General features: G+C 38.8%; 2 protein-coding genes across 2 annotated transcripts; both read left to right on the plus strand.

Annotated features, from left to right (window-relative positions):
- The first annotated feature begins 56 nt into the window (after window positions 1-56).
- On the plus strand, window positions 57-12,969 carry LOC129445951 (uncharacterized). The gene is made up of 11 exons (XM_073867596.1): window positions 57-393; window positions 1,997-2,031; window positions 5,085-5,271; window positions 5,516-5,621; window positions 5,843-5,973; window positions 6,394-6,489; window positions 6,624-6,722; window positions 6,871-6,951; window positions 7,073-7,293; window positions 8,082-8,241; window positions 12,752-12,969. Exons 1-11 carry the CDS (start codon window positions 375-377, stop codon window positions 12,898-12,900), a joined length of 1,284 nt encoding a protein of 427 aa, XP_073723697.1. The 5' UTR covers window positions 57-374; the 3' UTR covers window positions 12,901-12,969.
- A 7,828-nt stretch (window positions 12,970-20,797) lies between these two features.
- On the plus strand, window positions 20,798-25,500 carry LOC129413486 (uncharacterized). The gene is made up of 2 exons (XM_073867597.1): window positions 20,798-23,576; window positions 24,799-25,500. The coding sequence occupies exons 1-2, from the start codon at window positions 21,086-21,088 to the stop codon at window positions 25,143-25,145; spliced, it is 2,838 nt and encodes a 945-aa protein (XP_073723698.1). The 5' UTR covers window positions 20,798-21,085; the 3' UTR covers window positions 25,146-25,500.
- The last annotated feature ends 1,071 nt before the right edge of the window (window positions 25,501-26,571 follow it).

A 26,571-nucleotide genomic window follows, 5' to 3' on the forward strand; every position in this document is an offset into this window, starting at 1 on the left:
ACGCGCCAAGTGAGTGAGGTCCGTCCGTTTGAGAGACGTGATGCTGATCTGTCCCTCATCCGTACCACGGATTATAGCCAGAAACCGTTGGAATGGAGCAAGTAAAACTTTTGTGGGGGTGCCCATTGCCATATTTCGTTATTAAACCCTGATTTGTTAAATCTTACAATGGAACACTTGCACGTATAGCCTACACAAAAATGATTAATTCACTAACAAAGTATAGGCTTGTCTTAAAATGGAAGATTCATCCCATAACTAAAAAAGCAATTTAGCAACTGTCCACTATCCAGGTGCAATGGTCCAAGCTGTTTTGCCGTCCTGGGAAGAAAAAAATTGCGAACATCGTGGGGAAAAAACCGGCACTGGCGCACATGATGGATGCTAACATGGGTACGTATATTGTTTTTTTAAAATACTATATTTCGTTGGCAATGGTGTGATTATGGTGAATATAGTGTTATGGGATGCAAGTTTCCGCTTTAAGTTTTAGTTCGCCCCATCCCGCTATCAGCTAACTTATCGTGAATTACCAACCATTTCGTTCTAAAAAAATCCTAAAACAACGTTGTTTTTAATACTTCAAAATAACATTTAATAAAATGCCTTTCTCGTGGAGGTGCTGGCCGTTTCTCAAACAAAAGGCTGCATCCTAGGAGGTCGCATTTGTAAACTGCATACGTCATAAAGACTGTCTTATTACAGAATATTAACAATTATACAATTTTACACTATTGTATTTAGTTAATCGTAAATTGTTGTAATATGCTTATGATCTGCGAATGTAATGCTTAGTTAACTGAAATAAGGCTTGCTTGATGACGTATGCATCCTGGATATGCGACCTGCGGAGGCTACAGCTTTCTGTTTGAGAAACGGCCACTGTCCTAATATAAGCATAAAGTTAAGTTTCTGGCTAAAGCTTTCACGGCGCAATGTGCATGCATTATATTCTGTCTTTTACTGCGTGTGGTGTTTTGTTTGTGTTTCCAAATGTTCATCTGAGACGCGTTGTGAATAGTAGCGTTGTGGCAATCGGGAGAGTCTGGACTTTTCCCGGTGGGCCGGTAGTGTTTCGAGGCCGCGAGGGGGGGTCTGATAATAGCCGGCCTTTCAGTCTTTTGTCATGCACTCCAGCCAGTGTATTTCTCACGCAGAAAAACCATTTATCATATATTTAATATGCTGCAGCGCCCAAAAGGTATTTGGCCGCACCGCTCTCTCTATCAAGCCCGTCTCCCTGCAACCTATCAGCCAATAAAAAAAGAGGCTACACAATAGCCAATCAGAAAATAGCACTGTTGTATCTGGGTAAGATTTAATGCAACAACCAATAAAAAAAAGCATATCACTTTGAGCACAGAGTCTGCTTTACAATCTTCTGCTTTAAAGAGTAACTATCCTAAACCAACTTTTTATAGTTAATGGTCTGTAAGAATGATGCATTTATTAGTGCTGTTCATTGATTTTTGTAAGTTTTTTGACATTTGGACATAAAGTGTTTAAATACTACAATATATGGTGTAAAAACGTCTGAGTGCTGCCCTCATCAGGTTGAACGGTGGCTATTGCAGTTGAATTTTCCTATTGGATGTTGGGTCCAAAAAATAACTCCTAATACTAATCACCGAACCGGCTTTACTGATGACACGTGCATGATAATTGCAGTCGATTTTTTGCACAGCCCTAAAGCTAGGCTACCTTTTAATTTCTTTTAATTTAATTACAGCCTGTACATATAATTGAATTTACATTTATTGTGAGAAAATTAAATAGAAAAGCTAACTGATGAATTGGTCCAGTTGAAAAGAGAAAGAAAAAGAATTAGTTGAACTGACCTTTCGAGATATGTAGTAAATGCATGTGAATAAAAATGAACAAATGAATAAATAAATAACCGTGAAAACACTGTGATTTTATCATGTGCCAAATGTTGCATTGTTCACTGTTACTTTTTTCATTGTAAATAAAATAATTTTTTCCATTTCTTTTCCAGATGCTGCACACATGTGGTCAACTTGTGAGATGAAGGTATAATACATAGAATTAACATTGCCATTATCTCAGCTTCTCAAATTCCAACCTTTAATTTTCAAAATCTTCCAAATACATAAACATCACAGGTAAAGAATTTATTTTTGAACAATGAATAGACGCAAGACACTTGTTTCCAATTCGACATTGAGGAGGAGAGCAAGGGTGGACCTAAGCAGAAAGTTAGGGGGAGTTGGTGAGGGTCTATGTGTAGTCACTGTCCCTCCCAAAGATCTTGCAGAGTTTCCTGAACATGTAGAACCAGCAGATGAAACAGTTGTCTTAGATCCCATAGCTGCTTTAGCTTCTGTCTCAGAGGGAAGTTCTGATGACAATGTTAGTCTGGGAGATATGTCTGATTGTGAGGAAACTGAAAACCTTACTGATCGCCTTTCTGATTGCGAGGAATCTGAAAACCTTTCCAATCGCCTTTCAAATTGGGCATTAATGTATGGAATTTCCCATGTAGCCCTCACTGCTCTCTTGGTCATCTTAACGGTTTACCATTCTGATCTACCAAGGGATGCCAGAACCCTTTTAAGGACAAAAACAGTGTACACTGTTAAAACAATAAGTAATGGTTTGTATCATTACTTTGGCATTGTTGAAGCCTTAGGAAAGAGCCTCTCTCAGTGGAAGGACAACTTGGTTGATGGTTGCTGTTTACAGCTTCAAATCAATATTGACGGACTGCCTTTATTCAAGAGTTCCAGCATACAATTATGGCCGATTCTGGGTCTTCTAGTTAGTTTTCCGATGAAGGAGCCAGTTGTGATAGGGCTGTTTTCAGGCAAGTCGAAACCCATGTCCACAGAACTACTAACAGATTTTGTCTGTGAACTGTCCCATCTCCAGGAAGGGTTTAACTTTGAGGGAAAAAGGTTTAGAATGAGGCTACATTCAATTATCTGTGACACACCAGCTAGATCATTTGTCAAAAACACAAAGGCTTTTAATGGATATCATGGCTGTGACAAATGTACTCACAATGGTGTGTACGTCAACAATCGAATGACTTATCCCCTACAGAATAACACCCTGAGAACTGATGCGTCATTTTCTGACCAGCTAGATGAAGACCATCACCTGGGTCCCCACCCCTTTATGGGTTTAGATGTTGGGATGGTCTCTCAAGTTCCTCTTGATTACATGCACTTGGTGTGCCTGGGTGTGGTGAGACGGCTCATTCATCTATGGCTAAAAGGCCCATTGACTGCACGCCTACCATCCAGAGATGTAAACAAAATCTCTGATGAACTAGTTAACATGAGTTCATACATTCCTAAAGAATTTGCCAGAAAACCAAGGTCACTAAAAGAAGTTGATAGGTGGAAGGCGACGGAATACCGTCAGTTTCTGTTATATACTGGTCAAGTGGTGTTGCGAGATGTTCTGAGTGATGCCATTTATGCCAACTTCCTCCTGCTATCCACTGCAGTGTCCATCCTGGTATCTCCAAGCCTTTGTTCAACACACAGTGACTATGCCAACAGCCTCCTCCATTCATTCGTTGGTCATTTCAGTGATATCTATGGAAGAGATCAAGTTGTTTACAATGTTCATGGATTGACCCATTTAGCACAAGATGCAAAAAACTTTGGCAGTCTAGACAACATCTCTGCATTTCCCTTTGAAAATTTCCTAGGCAAACTGAAAAGATTTGTGCGCAAACCTTCTGATCCTTTGGCTCAGATAATTAGAAGAATCTCAGAAGACTCTTCATGCCACCAGGAACCAAAAAATGTACCACAGTTTAGAAAGGAGCATTGTCGTGGCCCTGTGCCAGCTGGAATGATGGTCTGTCATCAATATGATGAAATCAAAATGGACAAATTCACTATTAGCACAAAGTCCAGTGACAATACATTTCTCATTTGTGGCAATGTGTGCAGCATTCGAAACATCATTCAGTGCCAGGATGATATTTACATTGCCTACAACCAATACAAGGCCACTAATCCATTCTTCACCTACCCTATGAATTCTAGATTCTTACACATTGTTACTTCATCAGTGATTGATTCCGAAATTAGATTTACAAAAATTGTAAATATAAGTCAGAAATGCCTGGCTCTGCCTTACAGAGGAACAACTGTGTTTATCCCCTTATTCCACACCAAGGATTAAAACCTAAAAACTAATGAAGTTCAAATCAAAGTCAAAATCAAGTTTGAATATGTTTTTCCTTATTCCACACCAAAGATTAAAACCTAAAAACTAATGAAGTTCAAATCAAAGTCAAAATCAAGTTTGAATATGTTTTTCCTGTTTCCAGTTACTACAATCAGTTTGCAAGGTACGTGTGTGTGTGTGTGTGTGTGTGTGTGTGTGTGTGTGTGTGTGTGTGTGTACCTGGTAATTATCACTATAGGAATACCAGTGTTTTTTGTGACCTTGTGGGGACATTTTGATGTCCCCATGAGGAAACATGCTTATAAATCAAACAGAATGATGTTTATTGAAAATGTGAAGTAGTAGAAGGGTTTCTGTGATGGTTGGGGTTAGGGACTGGGGTAGGTAAGGGGAATAGAATATACAGTTTGTATGGTATAAAATACATTACGTCTATGGAATGTCCCCAAAAAACATGGAAACCAGAATGTGTGTGTGTGTGTGTGTGTGTGTGTGTGTGTGTGTGTGTGTGTGTGTGTGTGTTGGGGGGGGGGGTTAGAATTAGGAGTAGGTTTGTTGTCCACAGCGTCCTCTCTAAGGGCCTCTGCATCCAAGCCCTGGCTCTCCTCTGGCTGCATCAGCTTTTTCACCTGGCTGAGAGAGAGAGAGAGAGAGAGAGAGAGAGAGAGAGAGAGAGGTGAAAACAAATGTGAGGTGGTGGAGATGGATTTTGGATTTTGTGAGAAGAACTTGCAGTTCTCCACACAAAATCCCTCTCCACCGCAACAAATTCTTTTTCACCCCACAGCTCCATGGAGTAGCGGACATATAAAGTGCTACTTAAAATTCTGAAAGTCAGATGTGTGTCAACAATCTAACCTGTAAAACAATTGAGCACTGCTGTTCAAATTGTATTTTATTTGTTACATTTTTATTAGAAATACTGTGGAGTTCTTTTTACGGAAGAAAACGCCGTAAATGTTGTGCCTAGTAAATGGCTTAAGGAGGGGAAGTGCTATTGGCCTGGCTACCTGTCTGACGAAAAAAATCGCAAGGCTGGCATTAGATGCGAGGAGCCAGGCCCTGGATGGAAGCTATTTAATGTCCGGGTCCTATTTCAGAAAGGTTGGTTGGTTTTTTTGGCCATTTTTGGAGATTTTGTCAATCATTTGTGGAATGGACAGGGGTTGAAAAACGTATTGACGTACAACTGTCCAATGGGAAATGCTAGTCTCTCAAGTGATATAAGGATATAAAATGTCCAAAAAATACATACTTTATCTTTTGGTCAATTAGTGTAAAGAACATTTAGCCATAAATATGTTTTGTGCCATGCCATGTATATTTCTGTTTTCTCTCATCTAATTAGACGAGTACACTGCCGCCACCCTAAAATTAAAAGAATATCTCAAAGATGGTACTGAATGCCTACAGTCTGAGTCTGAGGAGGATCCAAAACGACGACGCAAAGAAAAGTATGCAATGGAGAAATGGAGTATACGAGTCACACACACACGCACACACACACTATTTACCAGCAGCATTGTATTATTAGGAGGCCACTGGCACCAACTTGCCCGGAAATGACCATGGCCTGGCCTGGCCCGGTCTGAACACAGCTAATGAGTTAAGGAGGAGTGAATCTTGAATACATTTTGAACTTTTTTGAGATGCACTGTAATTTCTCTTCTGTCAGTTCTAGATATGACAGCGATTCTGACCCCATAGTGGTGTCAAAGGAAACCATGTCCAAAGGAACTGTGAAGGAAAAATATCCCCCACATCTGGCATTACCTGCTGTACCCCCTTTACCACCACTCCCCAACTGTAAGTGTATTTTCTTTTTTATGTCTATTTTGTACATGTTTCAAAAAGCCCTTGTTAAATCCCATAGCTTTTATTCAATATGGGCAGATGAACAGGGTTTCAATTACGGTTAGTGACAGTCACTGCAGTTAACTATTTAACAATAACGACAGCACTATTCAAGGTGTACTTAGGGCAAACAAATATGATGAAGTTAAGGGTAACACAACTTACCTTCATAGTTGTGTATGTAGTTTAAATCCTTTGTCTTTTTAAGACAATGTTTCAGCATACTGTTTACGTCAATTTCGGCAGGTCCAGCAGGAACCGAGTAAAGTACGCCTTAGCTACTGCACAGGAAGGAGCCGTGCAGTAGCTAAGGCCGAAAACCAAATCATATTTACTCTATGTTGTGAATATATTTTACATATCTTCCATAAGGTGACAACTATCAGGAACATACACTCACTGACATTAGCTGGAGCGTGAGAAAGGAGTCAGCACAGGCCGGAATATCAGCGTCAGGCCCAAGCATGGGTAGGTAGATCAGTCTTTCATATTGTCACCTTTACGGAGGTCCATTAGTTATGCAAGTCACTGTACTCTTTTAATGTAACTGCTCTTACATTAAAAAAGCTGTTTCCATTTCTTGTCTTTGTCACTAAAATTAGGCAATGGGTCTTTAATGAGTCCAACTGAGCACTCATTCTCACAAGCAATTAACCAAGGGTCCCCCTGTGACTTCTTTCCTGAACTACCTTCATTTTCTGGTGAATTGACTACAAAACCTCTATGGGAACCTTTAATGGCAACACCATTTGGGCAAAACTAAAACCCCTTCACAATTCAATGCTGAACTGACCTTGGTTGCACCTTGTGGAAGATTCTAAATGTCTTTATTTACCTTTGCTCCATTAGATGGTGAACGTAGGGAACAGGGCTTCTTCTTCAGGCCCTCTGTTAGGGTGAGCAATGGTACTGGCCCCATTAGATGCACAGGTAAGACTAATGTACACTGTAAAAGGACACAATGCAAAGACAATAGGGTCATTATGAACACAACTGTTTGGAAAAATTATATTATCCACATTTGGGCTTCTTTGTACATAATATTTTACAGAGGCACAGTTACATGGCCTGCTTTTACTTGAAAATATAAAGCAGCAAGTAACACAACTTGCCACCACCGTCAACATAGTCTTAAATAGACTTACCACGGAAGGACACCCCAACCACGAAATGCCGGAAGAGTTCCAGTTCCCCATAGACAGCGAGGGAGAACTTCAACGTCTGGAGGAATGGCTCCGGGATCCGGCAAACGACCGGAAAAAACATGCTATGGTAAATACCTATTTTTGACTACATTTAAAGGAACATGCCCACATTTTGGGATTTTAGCTTATTCACCGTATCCCCCAGAGTTAGATAAGTCCATAGTCCATACATACCTCTTTAATCCCGGGCATGCATTAACTCTGTCTGACGCAGCCACCGCTAGCCTAGCTTAGCACAAAGACTGGAAGTAAATGGCTCCAGCTAGCAGACTGCCCTCAATAAGTGACAAAATAACACGAAAATGTTCCTATTTATATGTTGTGATTTGTATAGTCACACTGTGTACAAATAACAAGGTCATATGAGACACAGCTATCTTTTAACAGTATAAATACAGGGAACTATATTCTCAGAAGGCGAAGCACTGCTACTTGGGCGGAGTGATTTGCTCACAGCAGTACCCCCCCACCCCCTGAGGAGCAGAGAGTTCGGTCAGAGTTGTGCTAATCACTCCGCCCAAGTAGCAGTGCTTCGCCTTCTGAGAATATAGTTCTCTGTATGTTCACTGTTAAAAGATAGCTGTGTCTCATATGAAAATTTTCGCGTTATTTTGTCCCTTATTGGGAGCAGTCTGCTAGCTGGAGCCATTTACTTCCAGTCTTTGTGCTAAGCTAAGCTAGGGGTGGCTGCATCAGACAGAGTTAATGCATGCCCAGGATTAAAGAGGTATGTATGGAGTATGGACTTATCTAACTCTGGGGGATACGGTGAATAAGCTAAAATCCCAAAATGTGTGTGTGTTCCTTTAAAAAATATGACACTTACCTACATTTTCCTCCACCATCTCCATGTAGGTGATCTCCCTCTCCTCCGTTGGTGGTGTAGACGTTAAGAGGGTCACATGGAACATTTTAGCCAAAATGTTTAGCTGTGCCGTGGCCAAAAAGGTGAACTGGAAGGGTGTCCATGGAAAATTCGGGTTCCAGAAGATGGCCTCCAAAACAATCCTTACCAGTAAGTAATTTTCCATCATAAAGTACATTTGTTACACCACCACATGTATTGGCCGTTATGTATGGAAGCATATGTAGCGAAAATCAAATAGGAAGTCAATCTGAAATGTGCAATAGACCTTTTGCGTGTTTGCAAACGGAGATTACTTTTTTTGTGGGCGGAGCCCAACTGGTTGCAGAAAGTGACAGCTCCGCAATAGGGGTGTGAAGTGTTTTAGCGTTAAACTGTGATTTTTATAGAGCCGGTGTTCTGTAGAAGTCTGTTTCCTCTATATTTCTCTTAAGTGTAATGTTTCTTAATAATGTTTTCACCAAGTTACGTTTATTTTTTAAATAAATTAAAAGTTTAAATGGCTTGGCTACTGATATGTGTGCATGTATTCTGTATATCATTTATTAAATATTTCATCATTTTCCTGTTTTCAATGTATTCCTTATTTTGAGCCTATGTGTTTGTTCTACACCTATTATGTTTGCATGCAAATTAATTTGTATAGGCCTGTTTATATATTATTAACACTTTACATTGTGTGTGTGTGTGTGTGTGTGTGTGTGTGTGTGTGTGTGTGTGTGTGTGTTCTATGTTTATATATTTATTAGTAAACACCATAATTTAGAACAAACAGGAAGAAGACATAGGCTAAGATAGAAGGTAAAAAGAAGTAATAGAAAACGAAAAAATATGAAAACTTCAATAAATGGTAATATTATTGATATTATGAACTCATTAAAATCTTTAATCTTTCTAAATAAATTCTAAACGCAACGTGATAAAAACGCTACAAGAGACACATAGAGGGATCAGACTTCGACAGAACACCGGATATCTTCTCTAATTATTTTCTACTCTAATTAAGATTTCCAAATGATTTCATCACTCCAGTCTGTCCGGTTGAGGGCTTATTGTAACCATAAACACCTACGTTTATCTTCAAATGGTGTCTTCGACGACGGTATACTATAAAAATGAAGGTCATCTATTTTGGCATTCCTATTCTGACACTGAACAGCACAACAAGACATTTTCTAGTGAGTTATATTGTTCGTTTCACTCGTGTCTCATTCATTTCCACTGTTTTTCTGCCACCACATTGCGTGCGTGACGTAACTGACGTCGACTCGCAAAAGGTCTATTGAAAGAAGGCATTACATTATGCAATTGACCTATGGCTAAGCCACGCCCCTCCATTCACTCTGACAAACAGTCAACATTTGGTGACAGGCACTATTCTATTTGTAGATCACGTCAAATCGTTATTTTTTAAAGACAAAAACGCTCGACACAACTTAGACACTTTGAGGGAATTATCATCAGTGTCTCTACACATGAACTCCTGTCCAGAACCTTTCTTTTTAGTTAACTATGTGTAAACGAACAATGTTCTCAATGCTCGAGCCCTGCTGAAAAAACAGCATACCACCAAGACCAGCATATGTTGTGTTTTGGTGCTGGTTTGCTAATTAACACCAGCTAAACCAGCACCAAACCAGCATTGGCACAGGGATCCAATGCTGATCATACCAGCAAGACACAGCATATGTTGTGTTTTGGTGCTGGTATGCTGGTGACCACCAGCTAAACCAGCATAGACCAGCATAATTCCCATGCTGGTTTGATGCTGGATTTTTCAGACAGGGAGTTAATGTGTAGAGACACTGATGATACTTCGCTCAAAGTTTCAAGTTGTGTCGAGCCTTCTTAGTGTTTTAAAAATAGTTATTTTGTTGCGATCATGTATCAAAATAATGACGTTAACAGCTTTAAAGGAACACGCCACCCAATGCCAGTATTAATGTTCTTACCCTAACTTTCACGAGTTGAATCATACCTCTCCCGTCTCGGTTCGTGCACTCAATCTGTCTGGCGCGTTGCGTGAATACAGTTGCAGGTTTGGTGGTTTATATATGACCCAGTGCATGTAGTGTACTACAGACAATTTTGACATTTAAATATGTCATGTATATTTCTATTTGTTTGTCTCTTCAGTTTCCATCAGAAAGTGACAAATTTGCAAGTGACCACATCTGTCGAAGAAACGTCATCACTCGTGAAACGTCACCAATGCAGCCAGTTAAAGGAACACGCCCACATTTTGGGAATTGAGCTTATTCACAGTATTCCCAGGGTTAGATAAGTCCATAAATACCTTTCTCATCTCCGTGCGTGCTGTAACTTTGTCTGACGCAGCCCCCACTAGCTTAGCTTAGCACAAAGACTGGAAGTGAATGGCTCCAGCTAGCAAACTGCTCCCATTAAGTGACAAAATAACACAAACATTTTCCTATTTATGTGTTGTGATTTGTATAGTCAAACCGTGTAAAAATAACAAGGTCATATGAGACACAGCGATCTTTTAACCGTATACGTACTGCAAACTAAATTCTTAGAAGGCGAAGCACTGCTACTTGGGCGGAGTGATTTTCTCACAGCACCCGAGAAGCCCCCTGCATAGATATGTACACTAGATGTCGCCTTGGCTACAGCAGTTCATTGGCCCGAACAGAGTCGCCATCTTGAAACAGGGGAACCCCCGCATCAGCATCATTGTAGGCAATGGTGTAACAGAAATAAAATCACCATAAATCTTCGTGAACGCGATTTTCTTGGTTTTCTTTTGGTTCGTTTCAACAGTCAGACATGTATTTAGCATTTAGTCCAGGAAAAAATTTAAGTTTTGATTTTATGAAAATTTACTTTTTCTAACTGTAATGCATAGTGCTAGTAGCCCTAACATCCATACGCAGCACAAACGTCCGGCATCGTCCATGAATTATTTATTTATTTTAGTACACTCCGCCTGTACAGGCGGAGATAGCAGATTTACCTAGATACTTCCTATGACAAGACCCCTGTTCTAAGATGGCGGCGGTTTTGACGCATGCTCAGAGCCCTAAAACGACATCTAGTGTATATATCTATGAGCCCCCTGGTGAGGAGCAGAGAGTTCGGTCAGAGTTGTGCAAATCACTCCGCCCAAGTAGCAGTGCTTTGCCTTCTGAGAGTAAAGTTTGCAGTATGTATACTGTTAAAAGATGGCTGTCTCTCATATCACCTTGTTATTTGTACACGGTGTGACTATACAAATCACAACACATAAATAGGAAAATGTTCGCGTTATTTTGTCACTTCCAGTCTTTGTACTAAGCTAAGCTAAGCTAGCGGGGGCTGGGTCAGACAGAGTTACAGCATGCACGGAGATGAGAAAGGTATGTGTGGACTTATCTAACTCTGGGGATACTGTGAATAAGCTAAATTCCCAAAATGTGGGCGTGTTCCTTTAACATCACTGATCTATTATAGATCAGTGGTTAAAGGATTAGTCAATTTTCTTAAAAGAAAAATCCAGATAATTTACTCACCACCATGTCATCCAATAAGTTGATGTCTTTCTTTGTTCAGTCGAGAAGAAATTATGTTTTTTTGAGAAAAACATTGCAGGATTTTCTCATTTTAATGGACTTTAATGACATTTAATGTATAACTCAACACTTAACAGTTTTTTTCAACTGAGTTTTAAAGGACTATAAACAATCCCAAACGAGGCATAAGGGTCTTGTCTGGCGAAGCGATTGTCATTTTTGACAAGAAAAATAGCAAATATACACTTTTAAAGCACAACTTTTCGTAAATGCGTAGTGACGTAGGGAGGTCACGTGTTACATATATAAAACGCACATTTGCGGACCATTGTAACCAATAAACTGACACAAAGACATTAATTAGTATCAGTTGACATACAACAACGTCGGAACGGTCCTCTTTCAACACACTTGTAAACACTGGGGCGGAGTTTCGCGTTCGTCCTCTGTGACCTCTTGACGTCATGACGTATTGCGTGGGGTCAGCTGGCCCATCACGACCGGATCTACATGACGAGAAGTTGTGCTTTAAAAGTGTATATTTGTTATTTTTCTTGTCAAAAATGACAATCGTTTTGCTAGATAAGACCCTTATGTTCTAGTTTGGGATTGTTTATAGTACTTTGAAACTCTGTTGAAAAAAACTGTTAAGTGTTGAGCTAAGTATTAAATGTTGGGCTCTATTAAAGTCCATTAAAATGAGAAAAATCCTTCAATGTTTTCCTCAAAAAACATACTTTCTTCTCGACTGAACAAAGAAAGACATCAACATTTTGGATGACATGGTGGTGAGTAAATTATCTGGATTTTTCTTTTAAGAAAATGGACTAATCCTTTAATGTGGATGCCAGTTGCCATGTAACACCAGATATCCACGGCATATAGGCTAATGATATTGAATTGCCCATATTATCACTAGGTTGCTATTGATGGTTTGGAAGGAAAATCAACACTGTATCAATGTCATAAGATGTCTGGATTTATGTAGCGCATTCCATACACAAAGATATGTGCTCAATAATAAAAACAAAGAAAATACACGGTGTCCTTTTCGTTTTAGACAATTTGGGATGAGCAACAGCTTGTCTGACGATCCTTGTGGTCATAGGATGCCCTACAGTAGCACACTAACATATTTTCTTTTTTCATAGGAGCAGTACGCAAGTGTCCAGTAACGGCCCAGGTAACAGACACAGAAATCCACCAGTGCGCCATACGCTGGTTTGCACTGGCGCACGACCGGGAGGGGGGCCGTAGCAAGCGCCAGCGCCAGCGTGAAGAACAAGAAGCCAGCTATTAATTTTTTAATTAATTTTTTTTATGTTCATGTTTTGAATGGGTTTTAGCCTATGTTCATGTTTTCAATGGAGGGGGGCCGTAGCAAGTGCCAGCGCACAAGAAGCCAGCTAGATGAATTGTTTTGTGTTCATGTTATGTTCATGTTTTAAATAAAGAATTTTTAAATGTAAACATTTTCCTTGATTTCGATGGGGTATTAGGCTATGATAGCCTCTGGGTAATTTTCTTAAACTAGGCCTAAAAACCTACATTAAGCGGCAAGTGCTATGATTATTAGCCTATATACATTCTGAAATGTGTACTTTATGTGGATGGAGGCCTATGTTTATTGCTTCTGACTGTAGGGCAGTTGTTCTCAACTCCAGTCCTCGGGACCCACTGCTCTGCACATTTTGGATGTCTCTCATAACACACTCAGTTCAGTTCATGGAATCTATCCTAACAAGCTGATGATCTGAATCAGGTGTGTTAAATAAGGGAGACATCCAAAATGTGCAGAGCAGTGGGTTCTGAGGACTGGAGTTGAGAACTACTGCTGTAGGGTAATTAAATATAAGGTAGCCTAAACACATGATAGACTGAACATCTAGGCTATAAATGCCGAAAATAAGGCATAGATCTGGTACGCGGATCCAATGCCGCATCTGTATGCGGGACTGGGCCAGGGCTGTTCCATTTCCAGTTCAGTTCCGTGAAACTGATCCTGACCAGTTCTTGACCGATGTGCGTTTGTACGCTGGAACGTGTCCGTTAAACGGATCTAATGCGGATGGAATGGTTTGCGTGGGCCAGCTCCACCCCAGTGTTGTTTTACTGTTTTGGTGCAAGAGTGGGCCAGCGCTGACCCAACTCTGGTGCAAAGCCATGAATCAAATCCTGACCACTTTTGGCCCGCTGTGCATTTGGACGCTGGACCATCTCCGTGAGATGGATCCGGGGCGGATCGCATGGTAGGTGTGGGCCAGATCCACCCCAGTGTGGTTTTGCTATCTGGGTCTACAGTTTATGACATACGCAGCACGCAGATGTCCCGCTACGTTGGCTCAATGCAAGCCATTCAGCGTTTGACATCAAAGTACCGCGAGACCAGACTTCTCAATATGCATTTGATTCGCTCTCGCAGTACTTTGATTTCATAACATTGCCCTGCATAGCGCCACATGAAGTCCCTCAGTTGTGTGTGTGCGTCTAACCTCGCGACCACAGATTCTATCCATCATAACCCTCTGACACTTTCGTCTCGTTTTTATTTGTTGACGAATTAACAATGTAGCGAGTAAAGGTAAGTGTTATTTCAAATGTAGTGGAGTAAAGAGTAAAAATACCCAATCAAAAATGTAATTGAGTAGAGAGTAAAAGTTGCTTATATTTTTGATACTCAGTACAAGTACAAAGTAGCCCAAAAAATACTTAAGTACAGTAACGAAGTACATTTACTTAAGTACTTTACACCTCTGCCTATAAGTGACAAAATAACGCGAACATTTTTCTATTTATGTGTTGTGATTTGTATAGTCACACCGTGTACAAATAACAAGGTGATATGAGAGCAGCCATCTTTTAACAGTATACATACTGGGAACTATATTCTCAGAAGGCGAAGCACTGATACTTGGGCAGATTACCTTAAGTTCTGCTATGCGTTGCTTCAAAGTCCTTAAGTCCCGTTTTCCCTTAAAAACTTAAGGGACTATAACAGGTCGTTTAACGTCACACCCGATGGCTGATTTTATGGTTATTTAAGAAAATGAAGTACAAACGCGCATTTCAAACGATCGAAATAATCCCTAAAGAAAAGTTATGCATTTATTACGATAATAGCGGTTTGATTGTCAGTCAATCTAAAGTGCTTTTAGTTTGAATTACTTTGAGGTTTTATACATGCGGCTCTTTACAGTCTGTTCATTGTACACAAATCCGCCGTCTGTTGAGCTGCATGCGCTGATTTGTTTACGCTGTGAGATTTTGTAACTATAGCAACCTATTCTCCGCTGCAGTGTTTTGGCAGAGACTACCGTAAAATGCTTAGTATAAACACTTAGGTAAGGGTGACAGTTAAGACCTTTGTTGCAACGCTCTTAAATAAATCTCTTACCTCAGGGATTTTTTCTCCCTCAGGGAAACCCTCACTTAAGGAGTTTCATGCAACCGGGCACAGGTCTCTTAACTATCCCTAGAATATCAAAAGTGTCTAAAGGTGGTAGATCCTTTTTCTACTTTGCCCCTATGCTCTTGAATGATTTGTCAAAAAACGTTTGAGAATCTGACAATGTCGATTAATTAAAGTGTAAACTAAAGACATTTTTCTTTAACAAAGCATTCACATAATACGTCTGGGTAATACATTTATGCCGCTATAGTTAGCCTGTCTGGAACCGAGCGGATATTAACACTCTGGGGTCGACTGCAGCGCGGGCACCGCAAGCTCTTTATTTTTCATTCACTCCGCAAAGAGACTTAGATAAATCTGCTGATTTTGGACATACAGATATGATTTGTACATCATTTAAAACGTTAAAGTGTCTAGTTTTTTCTGCCCACTCCCAATAAAAACAGAATGTTGTGCTTTTAGCAAAATTAAGAAAATAAACATGATGCGCGTTTTGTTCTCTCTCCCTCAGTGAAGTCCTTTCTCAAACGCTTCAGAAAAATAAACTGTAACTTAACAAATACTTGTCATAGACACAAAAGATAAATGTCTACATAATGCTTGGAATGTCAGCTTTTAAATGATGTAAGTGAGATCGAAAACATATATTGTCATTTGTTGTAAACTGTATGAGAAGGAGGAGAAGTACCGTCTATCTCTTGTTACCTGATTATCTGTAATGAGATGAGATCGCCACATCCCCGCGCCATTGAAGTGAACGAGCAGAAACATCCATATGCATGCAGTCAATGGATACGCAATTCACAATCCAGTCTCTCCACTAGGGATGCACCGAATATTCGGCCACCGAAAATTTTCGGCCGAAAATGGTCCAAAAGTGGATTTTCGGTTTTCGGCCGAAAGACTTTTATCACCGAAAAAATACGGCCGAAATAATGTGATGACGCAAACAGAAACCGCGACCTGCACGTGCTTGTCTGAAGTAACATATCTGCGGTGTGGACTAGATTTCTCTCAAACCCGCGTCCGCCGAATTTCTGACCAGGACCTCCGCAACCTCCGCAATGCCTTTTCTCTGGGCATTTGTGTACTGTTTTCACAAGCTCCGACTAAACATTCGTTCAGATTAACATCCAGAATAACAGACATTTAACATGATTGCTTTTAAAATTAGGGATGTGCACGAATGGTCAAACAATCAATCTGCAATAATAATTAGAATGGGGAAAAAAATGATATTCAAATGTTTTTAATCCGCCACCGCAGCATTACGGCTACTGCTCATTTAATCCTTTTTCACTTCACCTCTACGGTCTTTTACAGACTTAAAATATACATGAAAATTAATATGTTTGTATTTCTGATTGTTTTGGTAATTCAGATTGCAGACTCATTTAAGTGTTTAGAGTTTATTGCCGGGTGTTAAACGTGCTTCTCCGCCGCCGCAGCCGTGTGCATCATGAGAGATTTGTTCGCTTCCTTATATAGCCTTGTTTATTTTGTCGTTAATACGACACGAGACACACATGGAAAGCGAAACGGAGAACATTAATTTTATCTGTGGATATGGTTATAACGAACCCAAAAACTGCAAATGCCGTAACAGCAAACAATAGCTCCGTTTTGTGAAGTGTTGTTAAATTAAGCTCGTAACTTTGCACCCTCAGCAATAATGTATCAAGCCAGCTTGGGTTATTTGTAACATAATATTAAATTCAGATATATTTGTTAGATCCGTTTGTTGTTCTCACTGGATAACAACAGAGCAGAGTTTTTTCTGCAGCTGGCATTAATGAGAAAAACTGGTTTCAGCGGAGAAGGTAGGCTAAATATGACTTTCTATCTAAACAAAAACATGTCAGACTAAATAACGAAGATATTCACATTTGACTGAGCCTTCGACCCATTCAGGGTTTTAACGTGCATTAAAATGCCATCATTTTTATCAGCATTATGTAACATTAATGTTAAACAAAACCACAACTAGCACATCTCAGTTTTTTAATTGTATACTGCATGGCAAACAAGCACCAAAGGATTAATTAAACAAACAGTTTAACTTTTAACAACCTGATGTGTCACTAGTAGCCTATTCATCAGTTTTTCCAGACGTGAGGGAGATAGCCTAAATCAGTGGTTCCCAAACTTTTTCAGCGTGCGGCCCCCTTGTGTAAGGTACATTCCTTCGCGGCCCCCCAAAGAAAATTTGTGACAAAAAACTGTTCTAAAACTCAAAATTTTAATAAAAAAAACTAAATTATACAAAAAAGTAGTGCTTTTGGTTAGTAGCCTTATTTTTTTTATTTAATTACACAGAATTCATGATAAATTAATGTATTTCATAAAATGTCATAAAACTAGGGCCCCCCTGGCACCATCTCGCGGCCCCCAGTTTGAAAACCACTGGCCTAAATAACTGAAGTTGGGTTTGTTTATGCCATATGCTGTTTGGCTTAATTTTCTTCTCAAATTGTGTGTGTTGACTCCATTTCTATTACACGCAAAAATACCATAAGTGCAATGGTAGTACTAATAATTGGCATAATTTCTTTCGGTGTTTCGGCTTTCGGCCTTGGTTTCCTCTTTTTCGGTTTTTGGTTTCGGCCAAGAATTTTCATTTCGGTGCATCCCTACTCTTCACTCCTTGTTGTTTTATCCGAATGCACCAAACATGACATCAAATTCATTATTTACTTGCGTATGTGTGTCAGTATCTCCCGACGCAAGTGTTTTCTTTTTTCTTCTGTCAAACATTTCACGCGAAGGGGAACACACGTAAACAAACACACGAGTCAGGTAACTCGACGCGGTTTTTGGTGTTCTTATAAAATACGCGATTGCAAACAGTACAATCCTTATTTAGTTGCGTCTAAGCACATACAGTCTTGTTCAAAATAATAGCAGTACAATGTGACTTACCAGAATAATCAAGGTTTTTAGTATATTTTTTTATTGCTACGTGGCAAACAAGTTACCAGTAGGTTCAGTAGATTCTCAGAAAACAAATGAGACCCAGCATTCATGATATGCACGCTCTTAAGGCTGTGCAATTGGGCAAGTAGTTGAATTAGTTAAAAGGGGTGTGTTAAAAAAAATAGCAGTGTGGCATTCAATAACTGAGGTCATCAATTTTGTGAAGAAACAGGTGTGAATCAGGTGGCCCCTATTTAAGGATGAAGCCAACACTTGTTGAACATGCATTTGAAAGCTGAGGAAAATGGGCAGTTCAAGACGTTGTTCAGAAGAACAGCTTACCTTGATTAAAAAGTTGATTGGAGAGGGGAAAACCTATAAAGAGGTGCAAAAAATGATAGGCTGTTCAGCTAAAATGATCTCCAATGCCTTAAAATGGAGAGCAAAACCAGAGAGACGTGGAAGAAAACGGAAGACAACCATCAAAATGGATAGAAGAATAACCAGAATGGCAAAGGCTCAGCCAATGATCACCTCCAGGATGATCAAAGACAGTCTGGAGTTACCTGTAAGTACTGTGACAGTTAGAAGACGTCTGTGTGAAGCTAATCTATTTTCAAGAATCCCCCGCAAAGTCCCTCTGTTAAAAAAAGGCATGTGCAGAAGAGGTTACAATTTGCCAAAGAACACATCAACTGGCCTAAAGAGAAATGGAGGAACATTTTGTGGACTGATGAGAGTAAAATTTTTCTTTTTGGGTCCAAGGGCCACAGGCAGTTTGTGAGACAACCCCCAAACTCTGGATTCAAGCCACAGTACACAGTGAAGACAGTGAAGCATGGAGCATGATATGGGCATGTTTCTCCTACTATGGTGTTGGGCCTATTTATCGCATACCAGGGATCATGGATCAGTTTGCATATGTTAAAATACTTGAAGAGGTCATGTTGCCCTATGCTGAAGAGGACATGCCCTTGAAATGGTTGTTTCAACAAGACAATGACCCAAAACACACTAGTAAACGGGCAAAGTCTTGGTTCCAAACCAACAAAATTAATGTTATGGAGTGGCCAGCCCAATCTCCAGACCTTAATCCAATTGAGAACTTGTGGGGTGATATCAAAAATGCTGTTTCTGAAGCAAAACCAAGAAATGTGAATGAATTGTGGAATGTTGTTAAAGAATCATGGAGTGGAATAACAGCTGAGAGGTGCCACAAGTTGGTTGACTCCATGCCACACAGATGTCAAGCAGTTTTAAAAAACTGTGGTCATACAACTAAATATTAGTTTAGTGATTCACAGGATTGCTAAATCCCAGAAAAAAAAGTTTGTACAAAATAGTTTTGAGTTTGTACAGTCAAAGGTAGACACTGCTATTTTTTTGAACACACCCCTTTCAACTATTGCACTATTGCAATTGCACAGCCTTAAGAGCGTGCATATCATGAATGCTGGGTCTTGTTTGTTTTCTGAGAACCTGAACCTACTTTCTACTGAACCTACTGGTAACTTGTTTGCCACGTAGCAATAAAAAATATACTAAAAACCTTGATTATTCTGGTTAGTCACATTGTACTGCTATTATTTTGAACAAGACTGTATCTCCGCACAGCAAGTTTATTAAACACAGGATCACTTGCGTGTGCACATAGCTTTCATGATCAACACGTGAGGTAATGGCGGCGGATGTAAACAAACATTGATACGTTTTTACACACTTGTCCCTTGTTTTGTTTCTACTATAATGATTACAAAAACACAAATAAGAGTCCAGACAACGATAGGCAGTTTTTATTTTGAGCTGTTTACTGCAAAAAAGTAAAACTCTCGCTGGCCAACCAAACACAAACCCTGTGTTCATTTTTACGATGGCCAAAACAGTACTTTTACTATCCCTTACAAAAATTAACCATGGTTTTACCACAGTTAAAACCAAAAAACCATGGTTACTGTAGTAAAACCATGGTAACCACAAAATAACCATGGTTTTGACAACCATGGTTTTCAAAAACCATAGTTAAACCATGGTTAGTGTAGTAAAACCATGGTTTTGCTGATAGTAATTAATACACCAAAAACCATGGTTACTACACTTTTACCACAATAAAACCATGGTTAATTTTGTAAGGGTATGATTACTATGGTTTTTAAAGGTATACTTGTGAAATGAATAGAAAATATTTCTATATATACACACATTATATATAATTTTTTGTTATAAATTCCCAAGTAAACCTTATCATGGTTTTACTACAGAGAAAGTTACATTCCTGTTTAACATCCCCACAAGGCTCATTATGTGGCTCATTATGCAACTCTTTTGTTCCTCAGCTGTCAATCAATGATTATTCAGGAGCTATCCCACCTCCATGCATACAGCCTTTCCCAGGAAAAAGTGTCTTAGATATTGTAAATCAATATATTGCTTTATGTGAATGAGCAGGCCAGATGATTTTCACATCATTTTGAAGAAAAAAAAAATAGACTACTAGAGACTGTTTTGAAAAGTCTTGGGAAAACATGATTTGAATGAGTTTTGTGGACTTGCATCAGTGACTTAAAAATTTAGCTTTTTCAAAAACCATGCATAAACATTTTTCTCTCAAAAATACAAACATGTACATACATGTTGATCATATAATATTGTAGCCCTGTTTGTGCTGAACGCAGTGTTATGAGAATTTTGCCATTTATATGTTTTAAGCAACTGAAAAAAGCACAAATGTCAGTGAATGTCAAAACTTCCCCCGGGCCCTAAAAACCCCTTAGTCCCCAGAGGGTTAAACCACTACTGTATGACACTTGCATTACATGTGAACGGCCCCTACACTAATAGGATTTTGTTTCTCTTTCCCTGTCTCGTCCTCATTCCTGAGGACAATGGGACCAAAAGACTTAAATTTTTATGTTGAGCCAACTTTTTTACAGCAGGGCAGGACAATAATTCTCCAGGGGCCAACACCCCGTCAGGCCGCAGAGGGTTAACATTTTGTTCAAGACAAATAAGACAACTGAGAAAAATAACATCTATGCTGCCTTGTCACAAATAAAGGAAGTTACTTAAACAAAGTGAATTAAAATATAAAAAAGCGACGATGAGACGAGTCAACAGAATCACCACAGAAGATTAAACTTGAGCTGGATTAAAATCACCCAGGAAGATGATTTATCTGTTCACATTCTTCTTATTGTTTCTAAAGACTTCATGTGTATTTTCTTGGATTGCTGGGAAATGTATCTTTTACGATGATGTGGAAGAATTTCCTGTTGACAGATCATGTACTGGAAAACCAAACACTGCATTCTGCACTCAGGTCACTGATATTAAAGAGGATCTCCGAAGACTTCCATCAGATTTACTGAACCTCTGCATTGAAATGGATCGTAATCTGAAGTATGTTGGTGTCTTGGATTCAGGCTCATTTTCACGCTTCTCTTCTCTGGAATACCTTCAAATTGATGGATTTTTTTCCAAGATCTCACCAGAAGCTTTTACTGGATTGTTAAATTTAAAGTCATTGCATTTGTCTTCTAAATTTGGAGAAGGCTGTTGTGAAGCAGCTGTTGATTTCTGTGGTCTTCCTTCAATTAAAACATTGTCTCTTACACAATATAATATGTCATCAATGGCACCAAATGTTTTTGATACAATTCCTCAGTTAGAGATATTAAGCATAGTCAATGTGTGTTTAAAAGATCTGTCTGAGATTCTGTGTCGACTGGGAAGTTTAAAATCACTAAAAGTGTTTTATCTTCATGAGCAAGATTTAAATAGCCTTTGGTTCCTGAACTGTTCCCTTTACAACACCTCTTACAGTTACATATCTACTGTACACAATATTAAATACATCTATTTGAGATTAGGATCAATAGAGCATATAGATGAAGGGGCTTTGAAGGTTTTTGGAAATTTATCTGAACTGCAATGTGGTTTCAGATCAAATTTTCTCAGAGATCTTTCTATGACTGGAGTAAATACAATAAATAGCTTGCATATTTCTGTGGATGTACTTAACATTGATGAGTTGTGTTACGCAGCAAAGTTATATTCTATTAAATCTATATATGTTTTTTACCAGACTATTAACTTGCCAGTTATGTCTACAAATATCTCTGAAGACTGTAAGGAGATTGTAGACATTACTCTCAAACTGGACAGATCTTTTAAAATTGTACCTTTACATGTAAATTCGATCTTTCAGTTTTTCAGCAATCTCTCAAAATTTGATGTAAGTGAACATATGCTCAGTTCAAATGATTTTAATTGTCTTTGTTTGTCCAATCCACAGTTAGTTGAACAGCTGTATATTATGTGTCTAAACGCAAATAACATAAGTAAGATAATTTCACACCAGTTCATGTGTTTCACAAATCTTGAGCATTTTGAATTAACTTCAAGTAATATTTCCAGCATAGAAGATTTTGCGTTCAGTGGATTAGACAAATTGAAAGAGTTAAACCTCTTTAATAACAAGTTATCTTACATTTATCAAGACACATTCAGTGGTCTATATGAACTGATGGTCCTAAATCTTCAAGAAAACCCTATCCTTCAAATTAAATCAAATTCATTTGGAAATCTTATTAACCTGCATACACTTCTTCTGGGAGATTTAAAGTTTTCACCTAACATGTCACAGGTCAAGCTGCATTTATCTGATATATTCGGAAGCGTCCCGTATAATCTCAGTCATGTGTCTATTAGTTCAGGCTTGAGACCAATGCAGTTGATCATTGGTAATATTACACTGAATCAGAGTCTTGATCTGCAAATCAAAGGTCAATATGTGACAGTTAAGGATTGTGACAGTCCACTCTTGACATCTGTAGTCACACTTCAAATAAGTGCAGAATATGTCATCTGTGGAAAGGAGTTTATTGGGAAATATGTTAAATCAGTTGTTAGTCTGGAATTCACATCAATGTTTTCTGACAGAATTGGTGACTTGGCAGTAATAAATCAGCTTGTTCATTTAAAAACCCTAAAGCTGGAAAACATTGATTTCTCAAAGCAGCCGAATGTGCCAATAATGTTTCACAACTTGACAAAATTACGAACACTGATCTTGGCAAACTGCAGAATTTTCTTTTTGGATGAAAGTCTGACAAAGGACCTAAAGGCGCTGACATCTCTGGTGTTTAGTCCATGGAATGATGTAAACATTTTTCAAACCTTTGTTGAATGTCTTACTAGTTTAAAATATCTCCATCTTGTGGGGTTGCGATTGCACTGCAGTTGTGATAATGCTTGGATGATCTCATGGGTGAATAACAGGCAGGTACAGGTTCTTGTGGATATGCCCACCATGGAGGAACTTCAGTGTTTAACTAATAATGGAGTTGACAGTCTGAACTTTGTTCATTACACACATGAGAACTGTTCATTTGATATTGAATTTGTGCTCTTCGCCTCAACTTCTGCTTTTTTATATTTGTTTATGATTGTAGCGTTGTCATATCAGTTAATAGGGAAATACATAATGCCGTTCTATTACATTGCCAGCGGATGGTTCAAAGAGGCGTTGCGTATGGATACCAAACGGCAATACCGCTACAATGTTTTTATTTCCTACAGCAGTAAGGATGAGCACTGGGTCATGAAAAAACTTCTTCCAAACTTGGAGCAGCGTGGCCCTCCATTCTTACGTCTCTGTTTACACCAGGGGTCTCAAACTCAAATTGGCTTGGGGCCATTTCTGAGATTGACATTTAATCGGAGGGCCGCAGAGCTATTTTAAGGTTAAAAAAGTACAATATTTCTGTAAATTGACTGTTAAAATTCTATTATTTAATGTATAATAAAAAATAAAAACAATGTTTTTTATCTTTTAAGTATACATTATTTTATATAAGTAAATCGTTTCTTAACCTTCCCTTTAATAACTAAGGCCTATTAAAACATTGCACTAAACTAACAAACAAAATTTCTGTATACATTTATAAACTATTATAAAAAAAATACCATCAGTAAGTGTTTGTGTTTTGATTTATTTTGGATTGTTTACAGTCATAGTATTGATTTATTATGTTCCATCTTTGTTATTCCACAGTTTTAATGAATTTGCTATTACAGGTATATGTGGAAAAACATGAATAAGTGAAAGTGATCCTAAAACTTCTGAATGGGTAGTCAATGTTACATAAGCTAGTTAACCTGAAAAAAATTATAATACTGCTAGGTGTAATTGCATAGCAAGCTAACGTTACATAATAATCTATTATACTTCATTATATATAGCAGTATACATACTTTTATCCTCTGTATGTTTCTCCTCATCTTTCCTCTTTTAATCTGGGCACTTTGATGGCAATTTTTCTTACCTGTAGTTTATGTGTTGCATTACATCTATGGCTCTGCCTCATACATGCGGTGTCTCCATTGGAAGCTGTGACTTGTTGATGTGAGCAGCTCTTCTCTGAGTAACAGCTGATATTCACCCGGAAGTAACAAATCTTCTCTGGACAAACACAACAAAGTCCCGACCAGATTAACTGATTGCATGGTGACAATGATATGATTGACGCGAGGTTCAGAAGAGGAATTAAAGTCCGATCACGCATTCCGTTATCCTCGCAATCACGGAGCGCGCGCGGCTCATGGCTGCGTAGCAACGCGTGACGCCACACCACGGAGCACAACTTCCGCTCCCGAGCACTTTAGAAAGTAAGAAACGCCTTGACTCGTTTTAACACGCGTTGTCAGACGCGACATGCGAACGAACGTTTAAATTAAAAATGAAATGAATTTGGAACGAAGTGAATAAAAATCTTTCTGCGGGCCAGATTATGTTATATTGTTGAAAGGTGCCGCGGGCCGCAGAGAGGGAGAGGGCGGGCCGCAAATGGCCCGCGGGCCGGGAGTTTGAGACCACTGGTTTACACGGTCGGGACTTTCAGTTGGGGCAAGACATTGTGGAAAACATTACAGACAGCATCTATGCAAGCCGACGAACTCTTTGTCTTGTCAGCCGTAACTTCCTCCGTAGCACCTGGTGTACTTTGGAGATGCAGCTGGGCACCTACCGGCTCCAGGTAGAACAGAGGGACATTCTTATTCTGGTCTTCTTAGAAAAAATCCCCTCTCGCTTGCTATCCTACCATCACAGGTTGGCCCGGCAGATAAAAACTAGGACCTATCTGGACTGGCCAATGGACACTGAGAAGCACGAGGAATTTTGGGACAGGTTATGGTGTAAATTGAGCTCTGATAAAACTAGCTAGACATTACTGTACACTGTACGCATTGATAGACACATTTAAACCTCATACGCTCACATGGACATTTTTGTTCTTTTACATTTTTTTATTTTGGCTGTGTTAATGCAAACTGCATAAATCTTGCTCAAGGTGTGTACATTTATCTGAATTTTTGTTTTCAGAAATGTTTTTATTTTAAAGTAGTTACACAAAACACAATTGGATGCGGTAGGACAAAAATGTCCCTGTTGAAACCCATTAAAACTACAAATTTTAACCTGTGTTCCATTTAAACATAATTCATGCATCCTGTACAACAATGGCTTTTAATTTGGTTGCAAGGATTCAAATTTAAAATGTTTGTGTGTGTTGCTATGGATGTCATAGGGTGGTTTGTATGTTATAGGTTTGCACAGTTTGAAAAAAAAAACAGTATACTGTAATGCAAATAACAAGCCACTGTAAGTCACAGAGCTTTGTATAATTTTTCATTAAAATGTGTTAGTTCATTTCTTGTTTGCAATGCTCTTCATTTATTGTTTTTTTACAAAGATAAAAACTGGGCATGATTTTGATATGAAAGTTCTGAAGCCCCTCATTACATTACTTTGTTTTCATTTTCACAATGAGAAAAGATTGCTGGTAAGACCAATGATGTCTCACTCCCTAAATTTTGATCCAAATACTTCTTTATTAAGTGTGCAGATATGATTCTGTAAACAAATTTACAAATACCAATATGAACACAAAAATATAGAAAAACAATACAACAATTAAAGCTGCAGTCTGTAACTCTGACTTCTCTATCGCCATCTCGGAATAAAATATAAAATTGTTTATTTGCAGAGTAATGTTGTGTGCGTGCATTGTGCTTTGCCCTGCTACTCTGCACAGATGAATCTGATGTCTGTGATCACTGCATTAGAGCTGATCTGTCATTATACATTGACAATCTTTACTGAAACAGCATTAGTAAAGATATTCTAATGGCAAGAGATTAGGGATGGGACGGTATGAAAATTTCATTTCATGATGACGGGTCACACGCATTGAAGCAACTGCCATATGATTGGTTGATTAGATAATTGGATTAATGAGAAATTGAACAGGTGTTCCTAATAATACTTTAGGTGAGTATATATGTGACCCGTCACGGAAACCAGTGACACAAGTCGGCAGCACAAGTTTCGAGAAAATGAGAAACAAAGTATTTTTTTCAAAATTTGTGATTTTCGTTTTATTGCAGAATCTGATAGTTGAGATCACGAAGAAGCCTCTCCATGGTTGAGATAGCAGTTTTTGTATGTTTAAAAGCGTACATTTTGCAGTTGAAATCGGCTTGTTTTTCCGGAGATTCTAGCGTGCAGTTGGGGGCGTCATTGTCTGTGTATATTTACATACTGTATAAGCGGCTTGTGTTTTTGTCCCTGCCCCCAAAGGGAACAGCGTG

Source organism: Misgurnus anguillicaudatus, chromosome 5 (assembly GCF_027580225.2).
Source record: "Misgurnus anguillicaudatus chromosome 5, ASM2758022v2, whole genome shotgun sequence".
NCBI lineage: Eukaryota > Metazoa > Chordata > Actinopteri > Cypriniformes > Cobitidae > Misgurnus > Misgurnus anguillicaudatus.

What these genes read in the sequence shown, in the direction of transcription:
- LOC129413486 (XM_073867597.1), top strand. Translation starts at nt 21,086, where the DNA reads ATGATTTATCTGTTCACATTCTTCTTATTGTTTCTAAAGACTTCATGT. An exon ending in CCCTCCATTCTTACGTCTCT is followed by an intron (nt 23,577 to 24,798) that starts GTTTACACCAGG and finishes TTGAGACCACTG; the next exon opens with GTTTACACGGTCGGGACTTT.
- LOC129445951 (XM_073867596.1), top strand. An exon ending in TGAACTACCTTCATTTTCTG is followed by an intron (nt 6,723 to 6,870) that starts GTGAATTGACTA and finishes TTGCTCCATTAG; the next exon opens with ATGGTGAACGTAGGGAACAG. An exon ending in CTCCAAAACAATCCTTACCA is followed by an intron (nt 8,242 to 12,751) that starts GTAAGTAATTTT and finishes CTTTTTTCATAG; the next exon opens with GAGCAGTACGCAAGTGTCCA.